This window comes from Camelina sativa, chromosome 9, assembly GCF_030686135.1.
Source record: "Camelina sativa cultivar CO46 ecotype springtype chromosome 9, ASM3068613v1".
NCBI classification, from domain to species: domain Eukaryota; kingdom Viridiplantae; phylum Streptophyta; class Magnoliopsida; order Brassicales; family Brassicaceae; genus Camelina; species Camelina sativa.
In genome coordinates, this window is record NC_141888.1 from 34,014,824 (window position 1) to 34,037,136 (window position 22,313).

Consider the following 22,313-nt stretch of genomic DNA (forward strand, 5'->3'; position numbering starts at 1 on the left):
CGTCCTATTGCATTAAACGACGTTTTATATGTTCCAAACATAACAAAGAATTTAATCTCGGTGTATCGGTTATGTAATGCTAATAGTGTGACTGTTGAATTTGCTCCCGCTTCCTTCCAGGTGCAGGATCTTCAAACGAGGGTCCGGTTGCTCCAAGGCAGGACTAGACAAGAGCTCTATGAATGGCCAGTCAACATTGCTCCTCCGATGTCCTTCTTTGCGTCTCCCACACCAAAGACTGATCTCCGTAGTTGGCACTCGAGACTAGGTCATCCTGCATTCTCAGTTTTAAAATCACTCATCTCTCAGTTTTCTTTACCTGTATCTGCTTCTTCGCAACAGTCATTACCATGTTCTGATTGCTATATGAATAAAAGCCATAAGCTTCCCTTTCATACCAACACGATTGTGTCGACTCATCCGCTACACTATATCTACAGTGATGTTTGGACATCACCAATATTATCTATTGAGGGGTTCAAATATTATTTGGTTCTGGTTGATCACTATACACGGTATGTGTGACTGTATCCACTCAAACAAAAGTCTCAGGTGAAAGAAGTTTTTACCCGGTTTGTCGCTTTGGTTGAGAATCGCTTCAACCATCGTATTGGCACTCTTTATTCAGATAATGGAGGCGAATTTGTGGCTCTCAGGTCCTTCCTCTCGTCCCATGGTATTGCTCACTTCATAACGCCCCCACATACTCCCGAACACAATGGGGTGTCAGAACGCAAACACAGACATATAGTTGAAACTGGGCTCACACTTCTCAGCCAAGCTTCTATGCCTACGGAGTATTGGAGTTATGTATTCTCCACCGCAGTATATCTTATCAACCGACTGGTCACACCGGTTCTTCATGGAGATTCTCCGTTTCATCGTCTCTTTGGTATGCAGCCAAATTATCTTAAACTCAAAGTCTTCGGTTGCTTATGCTATCCGTGGCTCCGACCGTACACGAAGCACAAACTTGATAATCGTTCTCTTCCCTGCGTGTTTCTGGGTTACTCACTCACACAGAGTGCGTATATGTGTTTGGTACCAAGCTCAGGTCGTGTTTTTGTGTCACGCCATGTGCAATTTGTGGAATCCACATTTCCCTTTGCAACTCCATCGACAAATCTTCCATCACCAGAGTCTCCTGAGTCCGCTAATACCACTGCAATCCCAATTCCTGTCCAGCCACACCATGTTATCCCTCCGACGGTACAACCGTCGCTATCTCCGCCGGTCCATCTGACTCCAGATCAATCTGTGCCCGTGGCGCCTACTCCGGTGAATTCATCTTCCTCTGTCTCGCGACAATTATCGAATCCATCGTCGAATTCAATACCGCAAAGCCCAGGTCCGTTACCCGATTCGGGCCTCCTCCCTGATTCAGGCCCAATATCCAATTCCGGCCCATCATCCTCATCATCTAGTCCACAACAAAGCCCATCTCCCACATCGTCTTTGTCGAGTTCCTCTTCGTCGTCTGTCCCTTCTCTGTCTCCGTCACCGCCGCCACCTCCGAACAACCACACCATGACGACGCGTTCCAAGAACAATATTCACTTGCCCAACCGCCGCTATGCACACACATTATCTCTCCCTAAACCATCTATTCCCAAGACGGCGGCTGAAGCAATGAAAGATCCTAAATGGCGTGCTGCGATGTTAGAAGAAGTAAATGCTCAAATCCGCAATGGCACACATGAATTGGTTCCCCCCACCCTGGCTAAGAATGTTGTTGGTTGCAAGTGGATCTTTACTATAAAGTATCTCCCGGATGGTTCGATTGATCGCTATAAAGCGAGACTAGTTGCCCGTGGTTTTCATCAACAACCGGGACATGATTACACGGATACTTTTAGTCCTGTAATCAAATCTACAACCATTCGCGCAGTACTACAGGTTGCAGTTAACGAGGGCTGGCACATCAAACAGATTGATGTAAATAATGCCTTCTTGCAGGGTCGGCTTCATGATGAGGTATACGTGGCTCAGCCACCAGGGCGGTTGCTAATGCGGCTTCTGAACTTCGGTGGATCATCTCCCTTCTACAAGAACTGGGACTTCGGGTACCTGCAAGTCCAGTCATTTACTGTGATAACCTGGGTGCTACACACTTAGCTGCAAATCCCATTTTTCACTCCAGGATGAAACATCTTGCCTTGGACTATCATTTCATTCGAGATAATGTCCAGGCTGGTACACTACGTGTCGCTCATATATCTACTCATGATCAACTTGCTGATCCCCTAACAAAGCCACTTTCAACATCACGGTTTCAAGAGGTCGTTTCCAAGATTGGAGTCACGAAAGCTCCTCCATCTTGCGGGGGCATATAAGAGATATATAAGGAAAGGATAGGGATGTAAATCATATTAACCTAATGTCTCCTCTGTACATTGTATATATATTGTAATACTCTTCTCATTGGAATACAACACAACATTCATCTTTCTATATAATTGCCATAGTATTATTATAGACTTTGAGCATGTCCATGTTTTGGTGTTGATAGTCAAAATTGAAGATGTAACATGTGTTCAAAGGATGAACTACTTCAGAAGAACAGAGTACTGATTCAAGAACAGAACATCAGGAAGATTATGTCGGTGTTTAACAAGCTAAAAGAATTATACAAGAGTAGAAGGTGCGAGAAGCTTCTAGAAGAACAAAGAGTTTCATGTTTACAATAGGAATGTAAACATAAAGAGGGAAATTTCCTATATCATAAAGAAAAAGGAAATTGTCCAAATCCTATTAGGTTTAGAATAGGAGAAGTCTTAGTTCTATAAATAGGGTGCAAAGGCTAATTGTAAGTCTTAGCACAAACAAGGAAAAGTTAACCTAGCTTCTAAGTTTTAGTCTTTAAGAAATAAGAAGAGCTAAGAACTTAGAGAGAGAGCGTGAGGGTTCTTTTAGAAGAGTCTTGAGAGATTAGAAAATTGTTTAGAACAAACTTGTAAACAGATTTTCTATCAATCAAAGAGAAGTTTAAAAGAAACCTTTGTTACATTGATTAGATCACAAGTTCTCATACTTTCAATTGGTATCAGAGCGGCACTTGTTCAAAATATTACGGGTGAGTTCCTGCGGACAAGATGGAGAGCTACGGAGATCTGATCAACAACAATAAGGTGGTTTTGGATGATGGAAATTATGGATTTTGGAAGTCAAGGATCAAGTCCATAATAGGAGGCATTGATCGACTTGCGTGGAAAACTGTTCTGGAAAAGTGGGAAGAACCTACGATCAAAGATGAATCAGGAAAGAGAATTCCAAAGCCCGAATCAGAATGGACTGATGAAGAACAAAAGAAATCGAAATATAACTCGCGAGCTTTAAGTGCAATTCATTGCAGTGTTGGGAGGAAGCAGTTCGATTTGATTCAGGGTTGCGAAACAGCAAAAGAAGCATGGGATATCCTCCAGATCCATTATGAAGGCACCACCAAAGTGCAGAGCTCAAGAAAAGACATGTTAGCATCAAGATTTGAGAACCTAAAGATGGAGGATCATGAGTCGATCTCAGATTTCAGTTCCAAGTTGAGTGCATTAGCACAAGAGGCCTTAACCCTAGGAAAAACCTATAAAGACCCGAAATTAATTAAAAAGTTTCTAAGATGTCTTCCATCTAGGTTCATGGGGTATAAGACAGCTTTAACTGTATCTCATGACTTGGATAATCTCAGCTATGGTGAAGTGGTTGGAATGTTACAGGCACATGAGATGGAGCTGAACGGAATCAAGAAACCAAAAGGCATAGCCTTAACTGCAAGCAAAGATACGACTGGTCAAGGAGAGGAGGATACTGTAAGTCTGCTGGTACGAAGGTTTGATCGAGCATTGAGAAGGATTGAACAGGGTCAAGGACAAAAGAAAACTACCTTATTCAAAAGAACAAGTGAAGACAGAAAAGCTGATATGCAGTGTCATGAGTGTAAAGGATATGGACATTTTATTCGAGAATGTCCTTCAAGCAAGATACGAGAAGCAAAGTGCACAATTTGCAAAGGTACTGGACATACACATGATTTATGTGTGAGTAATTCTAAAACTAAGAAAGAGAAGTCCATGATCAGTATTGAGAATGAATTAGATGATGATAGCAGTAGCGAGGAAGAGCTTATTAATCTGGTGGCAATGGTCGGAATCACTAAGTTTGAGAATGGGGAAGAAGTAACTGATTCAGAATCAGAAGGGGAAGAGATTCTTGACATTGTTCAGAGTTACAAAGAAGTACGAGACACACTCATAACTCTAGGAAAGGAGAACCAAGAATTAATAAAGGAAAAACTTCGTCTTGAGGAACTGATCGTGACTTTACAAAATGAATTAGAGGATGAGAAGAAGATTGCTAAAGACTCACTAGTTTTGATGAAAGAAAAGTTGGTGTTATCTGCGAAAGCTGACAAACTAGAAGAGCAGCTGTGTAAAGAAAAAGAAAAAACTTCACAATTACAATCAGATTTGGATCAGCAGCATAGGAAGATACATATGTTTGCAGGCACCAAGCAACTTGATAAAATCTTGAGTTATGGAAGAACTGAGAAGACTCATAAAGGGCTTGGGTTTACAGATAATGGAGGAGCAAAGTCACAATTGACTAAGTTTGTGTCTGCTGGAGTATATCAGTCTGAGAAGGAAACAACCTCGAGCGTGTCTAGAGAGACTATGGGATGTTATTTTTGCGGAAAGGTTGGACACTACAAGCGATTTTGTTACAAATTTTGGGAAAAAGTGGGTACACTAAAACGTCAAGGAAGGTTTTTCTTGAATGGGATAAGAAGACAAGTGTGGATGAAGAAAACTGATTTATATCAATCGAATTTAAAAGTGGCTTCTGGATCAGGATTCAGGTGCAGCATGGCAATGATTACTGAAGAACAAGTTGACTCAGAACCTTGGTTTTTTGATAGTGGCTGCTCAAGGCATATGACTGGAACCAAGGGTAACCTACAACATGTCAAGAAATTAAAAGGAGGTACAGTGACTTTTGGAGATGGGAGTCATGGTTTTATTCAAGGCAAGGGTACAACATGTGATGCTGAGCTTCCACAACTTGTGAATGTATACTTAGTACAAGGACTGAGAGCTAACTTGATAAGTATAAGCCAGCTCTGTGACGAAGGCTTATCTGTGTTGTTCACAAAAGTTGACTGCAAAGCTATAGATGAGGCAGGGAATGTCAAGTTGTATGGTGTAAGATCTGGAAACAACTGCTATATGTGGGAAATGGAGCCTATTAAGTGTTTCAGTGCTAAAGCCAGTATTGATCTTTGGCATCAGCGACTAGGGCATATGAATACAAGGAATCTCACTACCCTTGTGAACAAAGAGATAGTACGAGGAGTACCAAAACTTAAAGGAGAAGACAATATGGTGTGTGGACCGTGTAATCATGGAAAACAGGTTAAAATTCAGCACAAAAAGGTACCGGATGTTCAGTCCAAATCGGTTCTGGATTTGATTCACATGGATTTGATGGGACCAATGCAGGTTGAAAGTCTAGCAGGAAAGAAGTATGTTTTTGTGTTGGTTGATGACTATTCCAGGTACACTTGGGTTCGATTTATACGAGAGAAATCTGATACTGTGGACAGTTTCAAGATTCTAGCTCTACAATTACTGAATGAAAGAGGAGGAATAAAAAAGATAAGGAGTGATCATGGTGGAGAATTTCAGAATGAGGCTATGAAAGATTTCTGTGAGCAACAAGGGATTGTACATCAGTATTCAGCACCAAGAACACCACAACAGAATGGGGTTGTTGAGAGGAAGAATAGAACTCTTCAGGAAATGGCAAGGGCAATGATACATGGAAATCAGGTTCCTAAAAAATTCTGGGCTGAAGCTTTAAATACTGCATGTTATATAATTAACAGAGTTTATGTAAGAAGAAACACGACTAAGACACCATATGAGTTATGGAAGGGCAAGACGCCGAATCTGAGTTACTTTCATGTGTTCGGCTGCAAGTGTTATATCTTGAATGATAAAGATTATCTCGGGAAATTCGATTCTAGAAGTGATGAAGGCATGTTTCTTGGATATGCAGAGAGTAGTACCGCATTCAGGGTTTATAACAAACGGACTGGTGTCATAATGGAATCAGTTAATGTTGTGTTTGATGACAGGTCTGGTTCTGTGGGCAATGATGATGATTCAGATAGTGATACAGAACCAGTAGTTGCAACTAAGACACGATATGATAAATCTGAGGTAGAAGTGCCTGTTTCAAAACCAGAAGGATTACAACTTGTTCACAAAAATCATTCAGCATCTGATGTTATTGGAGATTTGAATGAAAAGATGAAGACTAGAGGAGTTAAAATCGATTTCCAAAAGATGACAAGTTACTTTACAGTTTTGGAGACAGTGTTCTATGAGTGTTGTGTGTCGATGATTGAACCAAAGAATCATGTAGAAGCTGTTCAAGATGATTTTTGGATTATTGCTATGGAAGAAGAGCTTGAACAGTTCGAACGGAATGATGTGTGGGAGCTAGTGCGAAGACCAATAGATGTGAATATCATTGGTACCAAATGGATTTTCAAGAATAAAATTGATGAAAGTGGTGTTGTGGTTCGCAATAAGGCTAGATTGGTAGCACAAGGATATACACAAATTGAAGGGATAGACTTTGAAGAAACCTTCGCACCAGTTGCAAGACTAGAGTCAATTAGGTTGTTTCTAGGAATGGCCTGTATCCTAAACTTTAAGGTTTTTCAGATGGATGTCAAGAGTGCTTTTTTGAATGGGATTTTACAGGAGAAAGTTTATGTTGAACAACCCAAAGGGTTTGAGGATCCTATCAAGCCAGATTATGTTTATAAATTGAAGAAAGCTCTTTATGGGTTAAAGCAAGCTCCAAGGGCTTGGTATGAAAGGCTAACTAGTTTTCTTATGGAGAAAGGTTATGCTAGAGGAAGTGTTGACAAGACCTTGTTTGTCTTAGAACAAGATGATGACATCATGATGGTTCAGATTTATGTTGATGATATTATTTTTGGTAGTACATCTAAGAAGCTAGTGGATGCTTTTGTGGGTAACATGACACAAGAATTCGAGATGAGTATGGTTGGCGAACTCAAGTACTTTTTGGGACTACAAATTACTCAGTCTGATCAAGGAACGTTCATTTCACAAAGTACTTATGCAAGGCAGCTTCTGAAGAAATTTCAGATGGATAAGTGTAAAGAAGCCAAGATACCTATGAGCACATCTCTGAAATTGTCAAAGGACATTGATGGAAAGGAAGTAGATGTCAAGCAGTACAGGGGAATGATAGGAAGTTTGTTATATCTCACTGCTAGTAGACCAGATTTGAGTTTCAGTGTTGGAATGTGTGCAAGATATCAGTCGAATCCAAAACAATCACATCTAGAAGCAGTCAAGCGGATCATTAAATATGTAAGAGGGACTGTTGATTTTGGAATTTGGTATTCTAAAGGCTCTAATCAGGGTTTAGTTGGGTATTGTGATGCTGATTATGCAGGAAGTGTGACAGATCGAAAGAGTACTAGTGGAGGATGTTTCTTTTTGGGTAATAATCTCATAGCATGGTTAAGCAAGAAACAAAATTCAGTGTCTATGTCTACAGCTGAATCAGAGTATATAGCAATGGGAAGTTGTTGTACTCAGTTGTTATGGATGAAACAGATGTCAGCAGATTATGGTATGGATTCAGGAATTTTACAAGTGTATTGTGACAATAAAAGTGCAATTGATATTTCTAAGAACCCAGTCCAACACTCAAGAACCAAGCACATTGATGTAAGACATCATTTTATCAGAGAATTGGTTGAGAAAAAGCAAGTTCAGATTGATCATGTTGATACTGAAGATCAGTTAGCTGATATATTCACAAAGGCTTTAGATTTTAATCGATTTGCAACATTGAGGAACTCAATTGGTGTGTGTGAGATGTGATTCTGAGTCGAAGCTAGTCGGGAAAAAAAAAAAGGTATAAAGGATTCTGGTTTTTGGAAATAAATATTTAAGTAAACCAATTCTATTTTTACGGTTTATTTGGGTTTTATTTTAAAAAGAGGTTTGGTGGTTGTCATCGGGTGTATCGAAAAGAAGGAAAAAAAAAAAAATCTTGTGTGTGTTTTTTCTTTGGTTGTATCGAGCGATTGACAAAAATTTTCAAGAGAAGATGGTGAGAGCAACTCGACAAGGTTTGGTGAGAGGAGGCAAGAAATCAAAGGTGATTCAAGATGATGGTGTTTTTAATCGCCCACACCTAATTGATGACTCGAGTAGTGATGAGGATCAAATTTATGTTGGATCTGGTGGTGGTACTCAAGTTGATTTGGACGAAGGTGAAGATTCCACAGAGAGCAAATCGGAACAAGGGCTTGATGATAAAGAAGTCTCCAATCATGAGGAAGAAGAAGTTCAAGATAAGGGAAAACAAGTTGCTTCGGATTCTGAGGATTTCGGGTTTGAGGAAGTCTCTGTGCAAAAACAGAGTGCATGTCACACGGGTAAAAAGCGGAAGATGAAGCAAGGATCTACCTCTGTTGCCAAGCGATCTAAATCTGCAAAAACAAAGGTGAAGAGTGTTAGAACAAAAGGAGAGTTTCGGTCTGATGTTTTTGTGTCCAAGGAAGCTCAAGCAAGGTATGCAGACATTTTTTCTCGAGATGTTACAAAAGAAAGAGAAATGGATTTTTCTCTACAGGATAAACTTGGGATTGTTCATAAGATTATGGATCTAGGGTTGCATTTTGCGGTACAAGATTTGCCTGTCTTTAGTAAAGAAGTGGTTTGTGAGTTTTTTGCTAATCTGCCAAAAGAAAAAACTAAGAGTGAAATTCAAGTGTTTGTTATAGGACAACTCATCTATAAACAGATTATGAAGATAAGTTGGAGTGATGTTTCTCGGTATGTAATTTTTCCTAGAACCATTTTCGAAACTCTTAAGGTTCAAAAAGGTCCGCTTGTGTTGTCAGATTCGGAGGAAAAAGTGGCTGTTGAGTTTTATACTCCATGTGTTAGGACTGGGCGTGCTTATGCGGTTAAACATAATTTGCTTCCTATGAGCGCAGACCCTTCACTAGATCACAGCCAAATGAATGATGGATCTTCATCAACTTCAGAGGTGATTCAGTTGGGTAGCATTCGTGTACCACAGTTTGGTCAAGACGATGAGGAGAGTTCCTATGGGGCTTTGGTCGATACAGCACAAGCTTTACAGAGGCTTACGGACGTAGTACAGAGGCTCATACAGAATCATCCACTTTCCAAGTTGATTTGAGTTGTTTTTAACTGTTGTATTCTCAAGCAGGGGGAGATGGAGAAGAAGCTGCTGATTGGTCTGAAATTTTGGGGGTTTTTTTTTTTAGCTGGTATGAAATTCTGGGGGAGCTTTAAACTGAGCTTTGTGTTTTGTACTACGACTTTGGAAGTTTGTTTTTTGTGACGGAGATCATTTTGGTTCATTTTGTTTGGTTGTTTGACTATGGCTTAATGTTCGGATGGGGTTTATGTTATGAACAGTTGACTATGGTTTTAAGCTGTTGTTTTTCTTTCCTCTAAGCCAAAATTTATTATGCTTGAGAAACACAAAGTTAAAAAGGGGGAGATTGAAGATGTAACATGTGTTCAAAGGATGAACTACTTCAGAAGAACAGAGTACAGATTCAAGAACAGAACATCAGGAAGATTATGTCGGTGTTTAACAAGCTAAAAGAATTATACAAGAATAGAAGGTGCGAGAAGCTTCTAGAAGAACAAAGAGTTTCATGTTTACAATAGGAATGTAAACATAAAGAGGGAAATTTCCTATATCATAAAGAAAAAGGAAATTGTCCAAATCCTATTAGGTTTAGAATAGGAGAAGTCTTAGTTCTATAAATAGGGTGCAAAGGCTAATTGTAAGTCTTAGCACAAACAAGGAAAAGTTAACCTAGCTTATAAGTTTTAGTCTTTAAGAAATAAGAAGAGCTAAGAACTTAGAGAGAGAGCGTGAGGGTTCTTTTAGAAGAGTCTTGAGAGATTAGAAAATTGTTTAGAACAAACTTGTAAACAGATTTTCTATCAATCAAAGAGAAGTTTAAAAGAAACCTTTGTTACATTGATTAGATCACAAGTTTTCATACTTTCAAAAATGACTGAGAGCCGTCGATGTCTCATCTCCCATATAGCTAAAATTGCGGTTGTCACCATCAAACAACGAGCAACGCAAGTCCCCACCTCGGCGCGTTTTGCGTTTTGCGCTTCGTGTGCCCTTTCTCGTCTCTCCATTTGTATTGTTTGCGTCCTTTTCACAAGTTCAAATCTTACATACCCTTCTTTTATTTTGTTCAAGTTGTGTTAACTGTTAAGTCATAATTTAATAATCAGTCATTCCAATTTAGTCCCAAACAGTTGATTAGAAATATCAACAGCTAGGGTACTTAAATGTCATCTCATCCTAGGCAGCACCATACTAATAATAATAATAATTGAAAGTTAAATAAGCTTCATGGGATTTTATTTAAAGATCGCTCATTCTAAGGATTGAACAGGTGTTTGTGTTTCGTGAGGTATTTTACTATTCCCAACTGGTTATTTTGTTATGACATAGCAATAAACTATTTTTACGTTTTTGGTACGGACTAGTAAGTTTATGATACACATCAAGTTGTCAACAACAAAAATCTATTACAGCCTGACTATAAAGATTGGATATGTCATATGTTCATGGTGCCACAAATTGATTCGAAGAATAATATATTACAATGCTGATTCATCCGGGAATGTAACAAACATACTAAAAATAGTAATAAAGAAGAAAAACAAAAAACAAACAAACAAAACTGTGTAATAAAGTAGTCGTATATCTACTTATATGGAGGAACAATTTTTTAACAAAATTTCTAATTTCATTTAACAAAAGACTTGTCTCCTCACCGGTGGTCGGAAAGATTTGCTACGGTTACACTCCAACAATTACGGTACTCACGTGTCATTTTTTAACAAAGCTATGGGAGTATATACAAATATCTTGTATTAGTTTATTACAAATTGTCGAGTTACCCAACTACATCGTCAGCAACGTATCTACTTTGATGGAGGAACCATTTATATATTTCCGAAGAAATCTAGTTAATCGCTGAATTTGGATCTTCGACGTGTCAGATAATACGTAATAGAATATAAAAGTTGGATATTGTATTCTGTGATGATGTATGGCCCATACATAGAATATAAAAGTTGAATATAAAAGTTCTCACCGGAAAAACATTTTTGCTGTTTTGGCGGGAAACATGTTTTTGCGGTTTTAGCGGGAAAACACGTTTTTGCGGTTTTGACGGGAAAACACATTTTTAGCGGGAAACACGTTTTTGCGTTTTTAGCAGGAAAACACATTTTTGCGGTTTTGGCGGGAAAATACGTTTTTGCGGTTTTGACGGGAAAACACGTTTTTGCGGTTTTGGCGGGAAAACACGTTTTTGCGGTTTTGGCGGGAAAACACGTTTTGCGGTTTTAGCGGGAAAACACGTTTTGCGGTTTTGGCGGGAAAACACGTTTTGCGGTTTTAGCGGGAAATTTTTTTTTGCGGTTTTGGTAGGAAAACGCATTTTTATGAATTTGGCGGGAAAACACAGTTTTGAGAAAAATATAATTTTCTGTTTTTTGCAAGAAAATGTGATTTTAAAATTTTTGCAAAAAAATATAATATTTATATGATAAGTATTTAATAAAAATATCAACATAAATGGGTCTAAATGGATACCTATTTATTTATGATAAAACCCATATAATTAATGGGACTAAATGGGGAAAACCATTTAACCCCATTTAATTTTTCCTCATAAATGGGTTTAAATGGGGTTATTTTAGTTCAACATACCCATTTAATAAATGGGTTTGTCTGACCCATATTAACATCCCTATGTATGGGTTTCAGTTGTAGCAGGGATTAGTACAAAACCAAGTCACACAACACACTTCTCTGACCAGCTTGCCTCCACAAAACCAATTAAACTCAAACGTACATTAGCTTCTTAATTTTTAGTATAAATCCTACCCGAATAAACCGCTTATTTCGTTATTTTATTTTATTTTATGGGAAATTTTACTAAAACTAATAAACTTTAATATCCAATAATATAATTTACACATTTGTAAAACAAATAAAATCATCCGAAAATATATAAAACACATTGATTATACATATTCCACTAAATTATTTTAAAAATGTTACACAAGTGAAATGACTGGTTTGGTTCTTCCCCTACGTAGGTACATACACATACCAAAAAAAAAAAGAAAAAAAAAAAAGAAAGCCAAATTGCTTGAGACAACGTTACGTGCGGTGGATACTCATATAATTTATTATTTTATTACATAACGGTGCAAGCGTTGGGATTCTCGTCGCTAAATATTGATATGAAGTTGTCGTCTGGAGCTCCCGGCAAAGGCTGCAACTGGGACTGCTCAGACTTCCTAACAAAACCGGCCGGCGCTTTTTTGTCGTAAGTTCCGACTGCGTATGGATATGCAACCACGTTGTATGGAACGTACGGCCATATCTCGGCCTTTTTACCTGTCCTCTCGACTCTCTTTAAGACCTTCTTCGGTTCCACGTACCCACTCACCGTCACTTTGTGTATCTTTCTATTCACCTCCACGGCTTTCGCCCCTGATTTTTTTTGAAAAATGGGTTGTTGTTAGTATACATGAAAGTATAGTGAGGTTTTAAGAAAAAATATTCAAGAATTTACAAAGAAAGACTACGAGCTAGATATTCGAACCTTTCATGGAGGAAACCGCGTTCTTGACTCTGCGTTCGCAGCCATCACAGTCCATTTTCACCTTTATATTCACCGTCTGCCACACAAAAAAAAAAAAGAAGTTCATTAGCGATATGAAGAATTGATTAGGTCCTATATAAATGGATGTAAACAAACGTTTTGAGATTTTTTTGGATCTTTGGTTTTTGTTTTTCTTAAGTTTTACGGAAAATAAAATCTAAGTTTGTATACAAGAAAAAGTGAAAAACACTAAAAACTCATTAATCAAAAGACTAAGAAACAATAAGAAGTTCAGAAGCAGTTTGAGTATATAGCTGCAAAACGAAGTCGTTGTATATATAAACCTGCATGACTTTACGCTTCCTCCTTCTTTTGGAGACTTGGAAGTAGTCGGAGATATAATCGGAGAGAGAATCAAGAGCTCCCATGTCTAACTAAGTACGTACTCTCACGAAAAGACGACCAAAGTCGTAGATAGATATGCATATATTATGGACACGACTCGACCATATTTATAGAAAGTATTTGGTGACTTAATCAACAAGTGTTATGCCGAGGATTTAGTACAACTAAATGTGTTTAATATTTTCATAAAGTGTTATTAGAGAGGTGTATATGTGGCCCTCTAATGATGTGATCCTCCAAATACACACGGTGAACAACGATGCCAATTTTTGGGTTACTTCACACGACTCGGACCTATTTATAAATTCTAGTAATATTTTGTATTAGTTAATTAAACAGAAGGCTGTAGTTAAAATCTTTTCTAAAAGAGATAATTTCTTCTTTACTTAACAATGTCCGATGGACCGATGATAATAATACAATGTCACGGGATTAGAGGTTTATCATCCCAATCACCTGATTCACCTCACAATTCACATGCTTCAAAGTTAATGCGTTGGTAATGGCAAGTATGGTTGTGTCGATACTTCTTTTACCATCTAAGCTTTTCTTGTGGTTTTGTGTTTAAAATAAGGGTCTATAATAGATCACACAACTAAGTTTATGATTATTAATTTTGTAAGCCTATAGATAGCTATATGATGTCGGTCTGTATATATACATATATATATATATATACATAGTGTATGGCATAATTCATAAGTGTAATCGTGTATTGAAAAGTGAAAACGACACGAGCCTTTCTAATTAGTTTAACTGTTTTGTTACTTTGGAGTTTGTGGATAGGTACATGACCGGATGAATGATAGTAATAGGGTTTTATAGATAAACTACACAATCAGACATTCAATTATTATGATTTTAGGTAAGAAATAGTGAAGGGAATAGTAATTTTAAAAAATTGAAAGGAATGTAGCAATATAAAGGGGCAATGATTCGATGTGAAAAATATAGGTTGTGTGGGGGTCCGATTTTACGAAGTAGACAACTCAATCATACTATTTATGAAGTCTATATGTAGTTTGAAATACTAAAGTCATAAGCCCCTCCACATCTTTTTTTATTATTTGTCTTAATATTTTTATTTTTGTCTTTATACTTTCCACCCTATAAACTTCGTTGGCATTTTCTTCTCTTACACCCCAATTATCATATTCGGAGACTTCTTTTTTTTCTTTTCTTTTTTCTTCTTTTACAAAGTTATATTTTGCTATATTTCTCTTCTAAGCTACTCCTAGTTTTTTTTTTTTCAAATTTCCTGGTGAGAGATACGTTTTTTTCAACCCAACAAGTATATTACAATTTTACTTGTAATAATAAGCTAATTAAAATAGTTACAATTTTAATATATACTATTTTTTACAATATGTGTAACATCAGCTAATTTTTTTATATAATTAAAAAAAATTATTTTAGTATCACAAGAGTAATGTGTGTCTCAACACAATTTATCGATTAAATTTTGATTTTGAGTAAAAATATCCCACGAAAATGTTTTATTTAATTATTTTAAAAGCAACATTACGCTAAAGATTATGCTTAAGATGGGTTGCATTGAAATAATCAGTGTCAGTGACACAAAATCTCAAGATTAATAAATCGTTAAATACAGCACGCAATAGCATTTAGCATAGCCTCACTTTTGGATTAAAGGTTACTAATCAAGGAAATTACATAAGCATTGATCAAAGTATATGCATGTCCACATCTTCCATTTACAATATAAAAATAATAATAATAACAAGTACCAACTGTTTTTTACTATTATCAACTGTTTGTGGAAAGAAAAAAAAAAATCATATAGCCCAATCAATTACTTTGACCATTCTTGTTGGTTTTTTTTTTTTTTTTCAACCGGAATTTTTATTAATCTACTTGTTGTGGAACCAAAGGTGAAATACAAAGCTAAAGCCGGCGGATGACATTGATGTCCCTAGAACCAGTAAGCCGGCGGATAACATTTATGTCCCCAGAGTCTAAAGATAGAACTGCTAAACAGAAATTCTACAACCAAAAACGAAGGAAAACGATACCTTAAACTAAAAACAAAGGTAACCGGCAATAAAACCTCAAAAGAAACAGTAGAACAAAGAAAACAAAACACCCTTCTTCTGAAGCACCAACGAATGAGATTTACCAAGGATGCCCATGGCCAAACCGAAGTAACATCTACCACCTCCTATCATGGTGAGAGCCGATCTCTCAAGACTTCATAAACCGGCAAGCAACTCGCTTCCGGACGCGACAACGACGTTGGTACGCCAATGAACCATTCTTGTTGGTTTAATAACATAGACTTGTCATTTGTCAGAACTTAATTCATACACCAAAACATCTCATCTTCTGGTAGTGTTTTCAATATTGTGAGTTTGTGACTGCATCATGTACAGATGGATACTTTTGCTCAATTTGATAGAGATTAAACAAACGTATGCTCTATTGACATGTCACTCGTGCTAAAACAACCTTGACAATCTAACATAGTGCATAAAACATTGTAACGAAGCTACATAATAGAGATATATATAGTAACAACAGTTTATGAGCGTGTTGAACAACCAACAATCACCTGATCACGGTTCCTACAGCTGTACTTTTGCTCTGGGAGAAACAATCTCTAACTGCTTAGATCGCTGAAATTTTGGATAAATCTCATAGATCATAATAATTCAATAGTCCAAAGCTAAAACAAAATGCAGTACAAGAGATAAGTAAGAAGAGAAACCTAGCCATTAACCCGTTTCAGCCAACAAGTTGTGTTTTCCTCAGCCTATCCATCTTCACAGCCAAATCCACAACTTTATCTTTACGGCCTTCATCTAGAAGCGTTTGTTTAAGACGGCTAAACATTTGTCCCGGTGGCCTGATACCCATATCCAACATCTCATTAAAATACTCACAAGCTTCATCTAACTTGTTCTCATGGCACATAGCTGTAATCAAACTCGAGAACATATGCATTCCAGGAAGAACACCTTTTCCTTTCATCTCATCCCAAATTTTAACCGCCATATCCAATCTCTCTTCGTTGCAGAACATCCTCACCATGATCTCATAAGTACTCACAGTCGGTTCACAACTCATCTTCTTGTAAACTTCATAGGCTTCTTTGGTCCGCTGCTTACGAGTCAAATGATGAAGAATTATATCATAAGTTCGAGCATTTGGACCAATCCCTTTCAACCTCATCTCTTCCACGGTTTTAAATGCATCTTCCATTCGCTGTGACCAGCAATAAGCTCCAACTAGTGCATTGTAAGTAGGAGCTTCAAGAGGATACCCTGAACTCTTTGATCTCTCGAAAAACTCAAGAGCATCATTCAGCTTCCTCTCAGAGCCAAGTCCATTGATCAAACTACAAAAAATGTGAGGACTTGGCTTACAATTCCTCTGTTCCATCTCATTAAAGAACCTAACAGCTTCATCATACTTTTTCGCCTTGCAATGCGCATTGATAATGATACCATAAGTAACAACGTCAGGTTCAAAACCTTCATCTCTCATCTCTCCGTAAACCTCATTAACCCTCAAAAGATTCAACTCCTGACCCCAACCTTCAAGTAAAATAGTATACGACTTAATATCAGGCTCAAACCTTTTCTTTTTAATTTTATCGAACACCTTCTGTGCATCCCCAACGTTTCTAGATTTGCTCAAAGTATCAAGCATTCGATTGAAATCACTTGATTCCATCTTAAACCCATACTCTTCCATCTTATGAAACGCATTTATAGCTTCTTTAACCTTCCTAGCTCTAGCGTAACGTCTAGAGATTAACGCAAACGTGTCTTTACTCAAAAGCTTCCTCTGTTTCATATCGTCTACTAAACTCCAAATTAGTTTGAATTGCTTGATCTTACCTAATGATTCGATTAAAGCGTTGTAGCTCGAAGTAGTATGCTTGAAACCCTTTTGATTCTCTGCCCATTTGAATACAGACAAAGCTAAAACCCCAGCGTTGCTCAGCTTCTTCAGTACTTCTTCGATCAGTCCCGGCGAAAGCTTAACAGAAGCTTCGTTTAGTAAAACTTCAACGCTTGAATCTGAGAATTTGGTCAGAGTCTTGCAGATTTTATCGGCGTCTTGTGTAACATCATCAGGGGCTTGAACAGAAGAAGCGTGAATTGATCCGTAAAGCGTAAAGTTTGAAGCTTTATGAATCGATGCGAGAGTCAAGCTCGGTGAAGAAGAAGAAGAAGAAGAGATTCTTAAGAAGTAGACACGGCGAGAGAGATTCACTCCGGCGAAGTGGAAGAGTCGAGAGAAGACCATTGGAGGAAAAAAAAAAGTTTAGATTTTTACTTAACCCTAAAGAAATAATCGAGTTTGGTCGAGTACCATCAATATAAAGATACAACAGAGGAACAAACAGAGGAATTACAAAATCTGGGAAAAGAGAAAACGGTCTCTTCTTTAATCTCTTCTCCTCGTATAGATGATACAGTAGCCACTGTGATTCTTGTTGTTGCCCAAAGAATTAAACCTTACAGAGAGTGAAAACAATGTAATCTCTCGTGTCGTGTATCCTATAAATGACTCCAAAAGTCCAAACCTTTTTTTCTCTTCATCACTTGCATTGGTTCGATTGTGAATTCAAATCATCAAGAAAATTCGTTATTGTTTCGTCTAGCTTCTTAGCTTGAGGTCCAGCTTTGACAATGTTGACTTCACCCCATTCCGAGCAAGGATCTGTCCACCAGCTACTGTGGCTAGAGCACCAAGCTCCAGGTGTGACTCGGTAACGTCCGCGTTTTAGTATCTCTCTATCGACCATGTCGAGTACTGGATCGTCTTTCTTGAACTGCCGGGCGAAAGCTGCTCCGCTTTGAGCCATTTGATCGAAATCAGAGACGCTGAGGAAATGTGGTTCCATCTTTGGTGGACTGTCCCATATCATGTACCGTAAGTCCCCGTTGACTGTCGTGTTACTGAACTCTGGCGCGTTGCATATCACCGTGTGGAAGTAGCATTCTTCTGAGAGAATGACGTTGTTGAAATACATGAGAAGGGTTCTTGGTAAATTGTCCCAACCGAAGATGCAGTATTCTAGGAAAGATCTGCTTAGTACAATCCAAGGAGAGCCTGCAGTGTGATATCACCAAAACAGCAACACACAATTTGGTTTAGAATGAAACTGTATACATACAAGGAACTTAGCTATAACTAGTATTATTATTAGCTATTTGCCTGTAAAGACTTTGAAAGCATCTGGTGTTGGTCGTTTCTCAGTAGCTGTGAAGAGCTGAGTTCTTCTAGCTAAGTAAAGTGCTGGATCAACAACAATAGGCTTGATTCTCTGTGATCTACAAAAAGATCCATTATCATCATCATCATCCCCACCAAGGAACAGATATAATAAAAAACACTGCAAGAGACTGGCTTTACTTACTCTTTCCAAGCAAGGTCACTAGTATGATCAATGAAATTGAGGCTTCTGTTCACCGAGGCAAACACATGAGACAAGTCTGAGAGAGGAAAAAAATGTTCCATTAGAGATCCAGGTCAGATGAAGACAAGTACAGAAGCAGTGGAGCAATAAAGTTCTAAAGCAGGTAAATTTTGCCATAAAGAGATCAGTATCATCAATTAAAGTGATTACATTTTCCACTTTATTTCCAGAAAAAAATATAAAAGAGAGTAGATCATGAACATTCCAAACAATAACAAGCTCAAAGATTGGTAAAAACAAAGATCTAGAGCGCAAAGAAATCACACAACAAACCCAAGACTCCTACTCCAATTAAAGCAAATTGTCTTCAGATATAAATAGAAAGAAACAAAATATTTTAAACATACCATCTTGAGTAATGAGAGGATAATCCAAGGCACTAAGCTCAATAAACCAATTCCAAGTACGATCAAGCTTAAGAAGAATAGAAACAGCGTGAAGAGTAGCAGCAGTCTTAGAAGCACCATTATCAGACAAACGATCAACTTTACCCAAAACATCAACATTCCCAAAAGCATTCACAGCAGGCACAGATTTCAAATCAGAGAGAAGAGCTAGCCTCTCAGCATCAGTAGCTTCAGCACCGAGATGGAGAAGGTACCGGTTCCTAGGATGATAAACCGCGAGCAATAACCTAAAGATCCGGTCATTATCACCACGACCACCGGTTATGTAATAAGCAAAAGCAGGTGGGTAATGAGGACCGTGACGGATTGATGAAGGGAATGGTTTAGAAGTGAAAGCAGAGATTGAGTAGAGTAAGAGAAGGAACACTGAGAGGAACACTACAGAGAAGAGAGTGAAAAGCCATTTCTTTTCAGCTCCCATTGTTTGTTTTGTTTTTTTATTTAAACTTCCCTTCTTCCTCCTTAATCACACCTTCAAATCCGGCTCCGATTGAGCATATACGCGGATTCACAGATCAAATCTGTGAGAGTTTATAGCTCATATATGGATCTTTTATAATAATAAGGAAGATGAGATCTCGGGAAGAGTGAGATCGAACATAGATTGGGATCAGACTTAAACGAGATCTCAAGAATCAGAGTTAGAGAGAGAGAGAGAGAGAGAGAGAACAAAAGATTAGGGTTTGAGATACGTAACCAAAAAAAAGATTTGGACTTTGGAGGCTCTGAAGAAGACAACGATTCTTTCTCAGGTACAAATTTCGATCTTCCGACTCAACACAACAAGTCGGTTGGGAAATAAACTCCATTGTTAACAGTAATTTCCATCTTCCTTACACCACTTGAACGTTTAACGCGTCTATTCCACGCTCCTTGATGAAGATATAAGCGTGCTCGTCACGCGGTTGCTAGAGCGAGTGAGAACAAAGGTTAAGAGAGGTGTGTTAGAGTGGTTAACCAGTCGAGGTAAGAGATTTATTACTTTACTAATTAATTTTAATTAAAGACTGGAACAGTGTGGACAAGGACAACTTTAATACTACGACACAAGATTCTGCCTGAAATAGTAACTGGACCATATCTATGATTTATATTTTGCTACTTCAGAAAATTTTTACCCTTTTGGATCTTTCAAACCAAAATTATTGAGACAGTAAGTCTTAAATATGGAAATATTGTTTGATACCAAAGTTGTTGGAGCTGTTGTTGTTGTATTTTTGTTACACGGAGTTGACTTCATCTTCATCGTCACTACCTCCACTTCCACGGCTACTGCTTCCGCTGCTACTCTGGCCTCCACTGCCGCTTCCGCTGCTTACACTTTTGCTTCGGCCATCGCTGTCACTTCCGCTGCTGCTTCCACTGCTACTGCTTGAGCTTGAGGTTTGACCCTTTTGTTCCTGGTTCACTTGTGCTCTAAGTGCTTCTGCTGCGTTAAGACCCTTTTCTCCTTCACCGCCGCTATCGTCATCCACATCTGCAATCTCTTCTTCCGTGATGCTCAGCTGCTTGTTTAAGTTTTCCACATATTCTCCACCATCAGCATTCTCTTTCTCTACATTCTCGTTCTCTGGTGTGAATGAGCCGAATATTTCAACCAGATCGATCCGCTCATCTCCATCATCCTTCTTGTCCTCAACTGGTGAGATAGCCGATACGTTTCCAGCTACGGCAGGTTCAACTGCAACCACTTTTTCTGTTAGGTGTTAAAACTGCTACAAAAGCTCTTACAGTAAATTTTGCAAACACCAGATATAGCAATTACTGTTAATATATAAACTTGAATCAAAACTCTAATACTCCTTGCCTAGACTCCATTAATTTTATTGAAACTATACAGAACCAAGCAGTCATAGTGGCAATGACGATTAATAAAAATTACTTTGTAAGGCACATCTGTTCTGGAAGACACTTTAGTTTCTTATGTATATGCCAAACTGTGGCTGGTTGAGAAAGAGTCTAAGTTTGTTTTGTTTTAAGACTTAAGTTTTGTTCAATTTATGCAGTGTATCCTAGATTCCTCTGATCCGATTTTCGAAAAAAATATCTAGCAACAAGAAGGGACTAGAGACGCTAAATCATATTGAGAATATTGCTGCAACAAAGTTCAAACCTGAGTTCTCAGACTTCCCAATTTCGATTCTTTCCACCTCAACCTGCAGAAATTACAGAAAATAATAACGTAAACCAATAGTAGCAACATTTTATACCATCAAGCATTCAATAAATCCATAACCTGAACACAACCAAATACGATCCAATAATCAAAAACAAGTAAAAGACCCATTTTGGGAACTCACAGCCACATCTGGACGCAAACTTCTATTCACTTGCGGAGATCTAGCAGCGCGACCAACAGGAGATAACCGATGCTCAACAGACACAGCAGACTCACCAGGTGTCCTAACATGCCGCAGCTGCTTCACAGCCCGATGCATTCTCTCCAAACGAAACTTCTCCCCATCAAAAAACAAAACCGCATCGTTTTCTTTGTAATCCTCACTGCTACCTTCAAACGTAACCTTGGGTCTACCAGGTTGGTTATTCTGAAACTCAACTGAGACTCTGTTATCCTTCTTCTTGTGTAAAGTCCCTGACCTGGTCTTGTCAATAGAAGCCGGTTTGAATTCATCTGCAATTACAAAAAAAAAAAAAAGATCAAATCTTTCCTATAGAAATAACTAAATTGAACATCTTAATCGCAAAATTGGGGAAACTCACATCGCAAAGTGCAGAATTTATGGGAAGTTTCATCTTTAGCAGAGGAACCCAAGACAAGATCATACCATTGATCTGTCTTCGGAGCAGTACTAGGCTCATCATTGGAGTGATTCGACATCTTTCGGAGGACAGAATCGATCAACGATTTTGATTCAAGGCGAATCCATCATTCATCAAGAAGACGAAGATCGAAAAATCAACTCGATTGCGAAACCCGAAACAGCGGAGGACCCAGCCAGAAGTGTCGTCTCGCTGTTCACGTAGGGTTTTTGCTGATTTTTAGGGCAAGAGAAGTTTCGAAACCGGGGGATCAGAAAATTTTGGATCCGATACCCGCCGGTATATGCTTTTTAATCTTCGTAACCAGTTATATACGAACGCGTGTCAGTAGATTCTACGTGGACCTGTTTTGGTTTGTGGCAGCTATTTTATTCCCCACGTGGGTTTTTAACACAAGCCAAGCGTTCCCTTTTCTTCCGTGTTTTAAGTACCGCGGTACGATCATACGGTCCGGATTTTAAACAATAAACCGGAGATAACCGATTATCAAACAGCTGTAGAGGTTAATGGGTCTAGACGTCTAGTATTGGGC

At 38.2% G+C, this 22,313-nt stretch overlaps 3 protein-coding genes and 1 pseudogene across 5 annotated transcripts; all 4 read right to left on the minus strand.

Annotated features, from left to right (window-relative positions):
* Positions 1-12,135: 12,135 nt before the first annotated feature.
* LOC104712671 (heavy metal-associated isoprenylated plant protein 20-like) lies at positions 12,136-13,505 on the minus strand. The gene is made up of 3 exons (XM_010429618.3): positions 13,084-13,505; positions 12,740-12,815; positions 12,136-12,627 (listed from the first exon to the last, which is right to left on the minus strand). Exons 1-3 carry the CDS (start codon positions 13,165-13,167, stop codon positions 12,329-12,331), a joined length of 459 nt encoding a protein of 152 aa, XP_010427920.1. The 5' UTR covers positions 13,168-13,505; the 3' UTR covers positions 12,136-12,328.
* A 2,054-nt stretch (positions 13,506-15,559) lies between these two features.
* LOC104712673 (pentatricopeptide repeat-containing protein At1g71060, mitochondrial pseudogene) lies at positions 15,560-17,416 on the minus strand (annotated as a pseudogene). The gene has a single exon (XR_015566634.1). The product of XR_015566634.1 is annotated as a pentatricopeptide repeat-containing protein At1g71060, mitochondrial pseudogene (transcript).
* Positions 17,416-19,959, minus strand: LOC104712672 (beta-glucuronosyltransferase GlcAT14A). Its single transcript, XM_010429619.3, has 4 exons — positions 18,941-19,959; positions 18,534-18,609; positions 18,332-18,447; positions 17,416-18,226 (listed from the first exon to the last, which is right to left on the minus strand). The coding sequence occupies exons 1-4, from the start codon at positions 19,419-19,421 to the stop codon at positions 17,712-17,714; spliced, it is 1,188 nt and encodes a 395-aa protein (XP_010427921.1). The 5' UTR covers positions 19,422-19,959; the 3' UTR covers positions 17,416-17,711.
* Positions 19,960-20,055: 96 nt separating this feature from the next.
* On the minus strand, positions 20,056-22,173 carry LOC104712674 (uncharacterized). 2 transcript variants are annotated; one of them, XM_010429622.3, is made up of 4 exons: positions 21,722-22,173; positions 21,301-21,632; positions 21,114-21,156; positions 20,056-20,696 (listed from the first exon to the last, which is right to left on the minus strand). In XM_010429622.3, the coding sequence occupies exons 1-4, from the start codon at positions 21,837-21,839 to the stop codon at positions 20,221-20,223; spliced, it is 969 nt and encodes a 322-aa protein (XP_010427924.2). In that variant the 5' UTR covers positions 21,840-22,173; the 3' UTR covers positions 20,056-20,220. The 2 variants fall into 2 exon arrangements, with proteins under 2 accessions (XP_010427924.2, XP_010427925.2); XM_010429623.3 differs by having other exon boundaries at positions 20,056-20,681; positions 21,722-22,104.
* Between the last annotated feature and the right edge of the window lie 140 nt (positions 22,174-22,313).

Coding starts and splice junctions, on each gene's coding strand:
- LOC104712671 (XM_010429618.3), bottom strand. CDS start 13,167: ATGGGAGCTCTTGATTCTCTCTCCGATTATATCTCCGACTACTTCCAA. Junction 12,816..13,083: donor GGAAGCGTAAAGTCATGCAG/GTTTATATATAC, acceptor TTTGTGTGGCAG/ACGGTGAATATAAAGGTGAA. Junction 12,628..12,739: donor CGCGGTTTCCTCCATGAAAG/GTTCGAATATCT, acceptor AAAAAAAATCAG/GGGCGAAAGCCGTGGAGGTG.
- LOC104712674 (XM_010429622.3), bottom strand. CDS start 21,839: ATGTCGAATCACTCCAATGATGAGCCTAGTACTGCTCCGAAGACAGAT. Junction 21,633..21,721: donor TAAATTCTGCACTTTGCGAT/GTGAGTTTCCCC, acceptor TTGTAATTGCAG/ATGAATTCAAACCGGCTTCT. Junction 21,157..21,300: donor GTTTGCGTCCAGATGTGGCT/GTGAGTTCCCAA, acceptor TAATTTCTGCAG/GTTGAGGTGGAAAGAATCGA.
- LOC104712672 (XM_010429619.3), bottom strand. CDS start 19,421: ATGGGAGCTGAAAAGAAATGGCTTTTCACTCTCTTCTCTGTAGTGTTC. Junction 18,448..18,533: donor AGTGACCTTGCTTGGAAAGA/GTAAGTAAAGCC, acceptor ATCTTTTTGTAG/ATCACAGAGAATCAAGCCTA. Junction 18,227..18,331: donor TGCTTTCAAAGTCTTTACAG/GCAAATAGCTAA, acceptor ATCACACTGCAG/GCTCTCCTTGGATTGTACTA.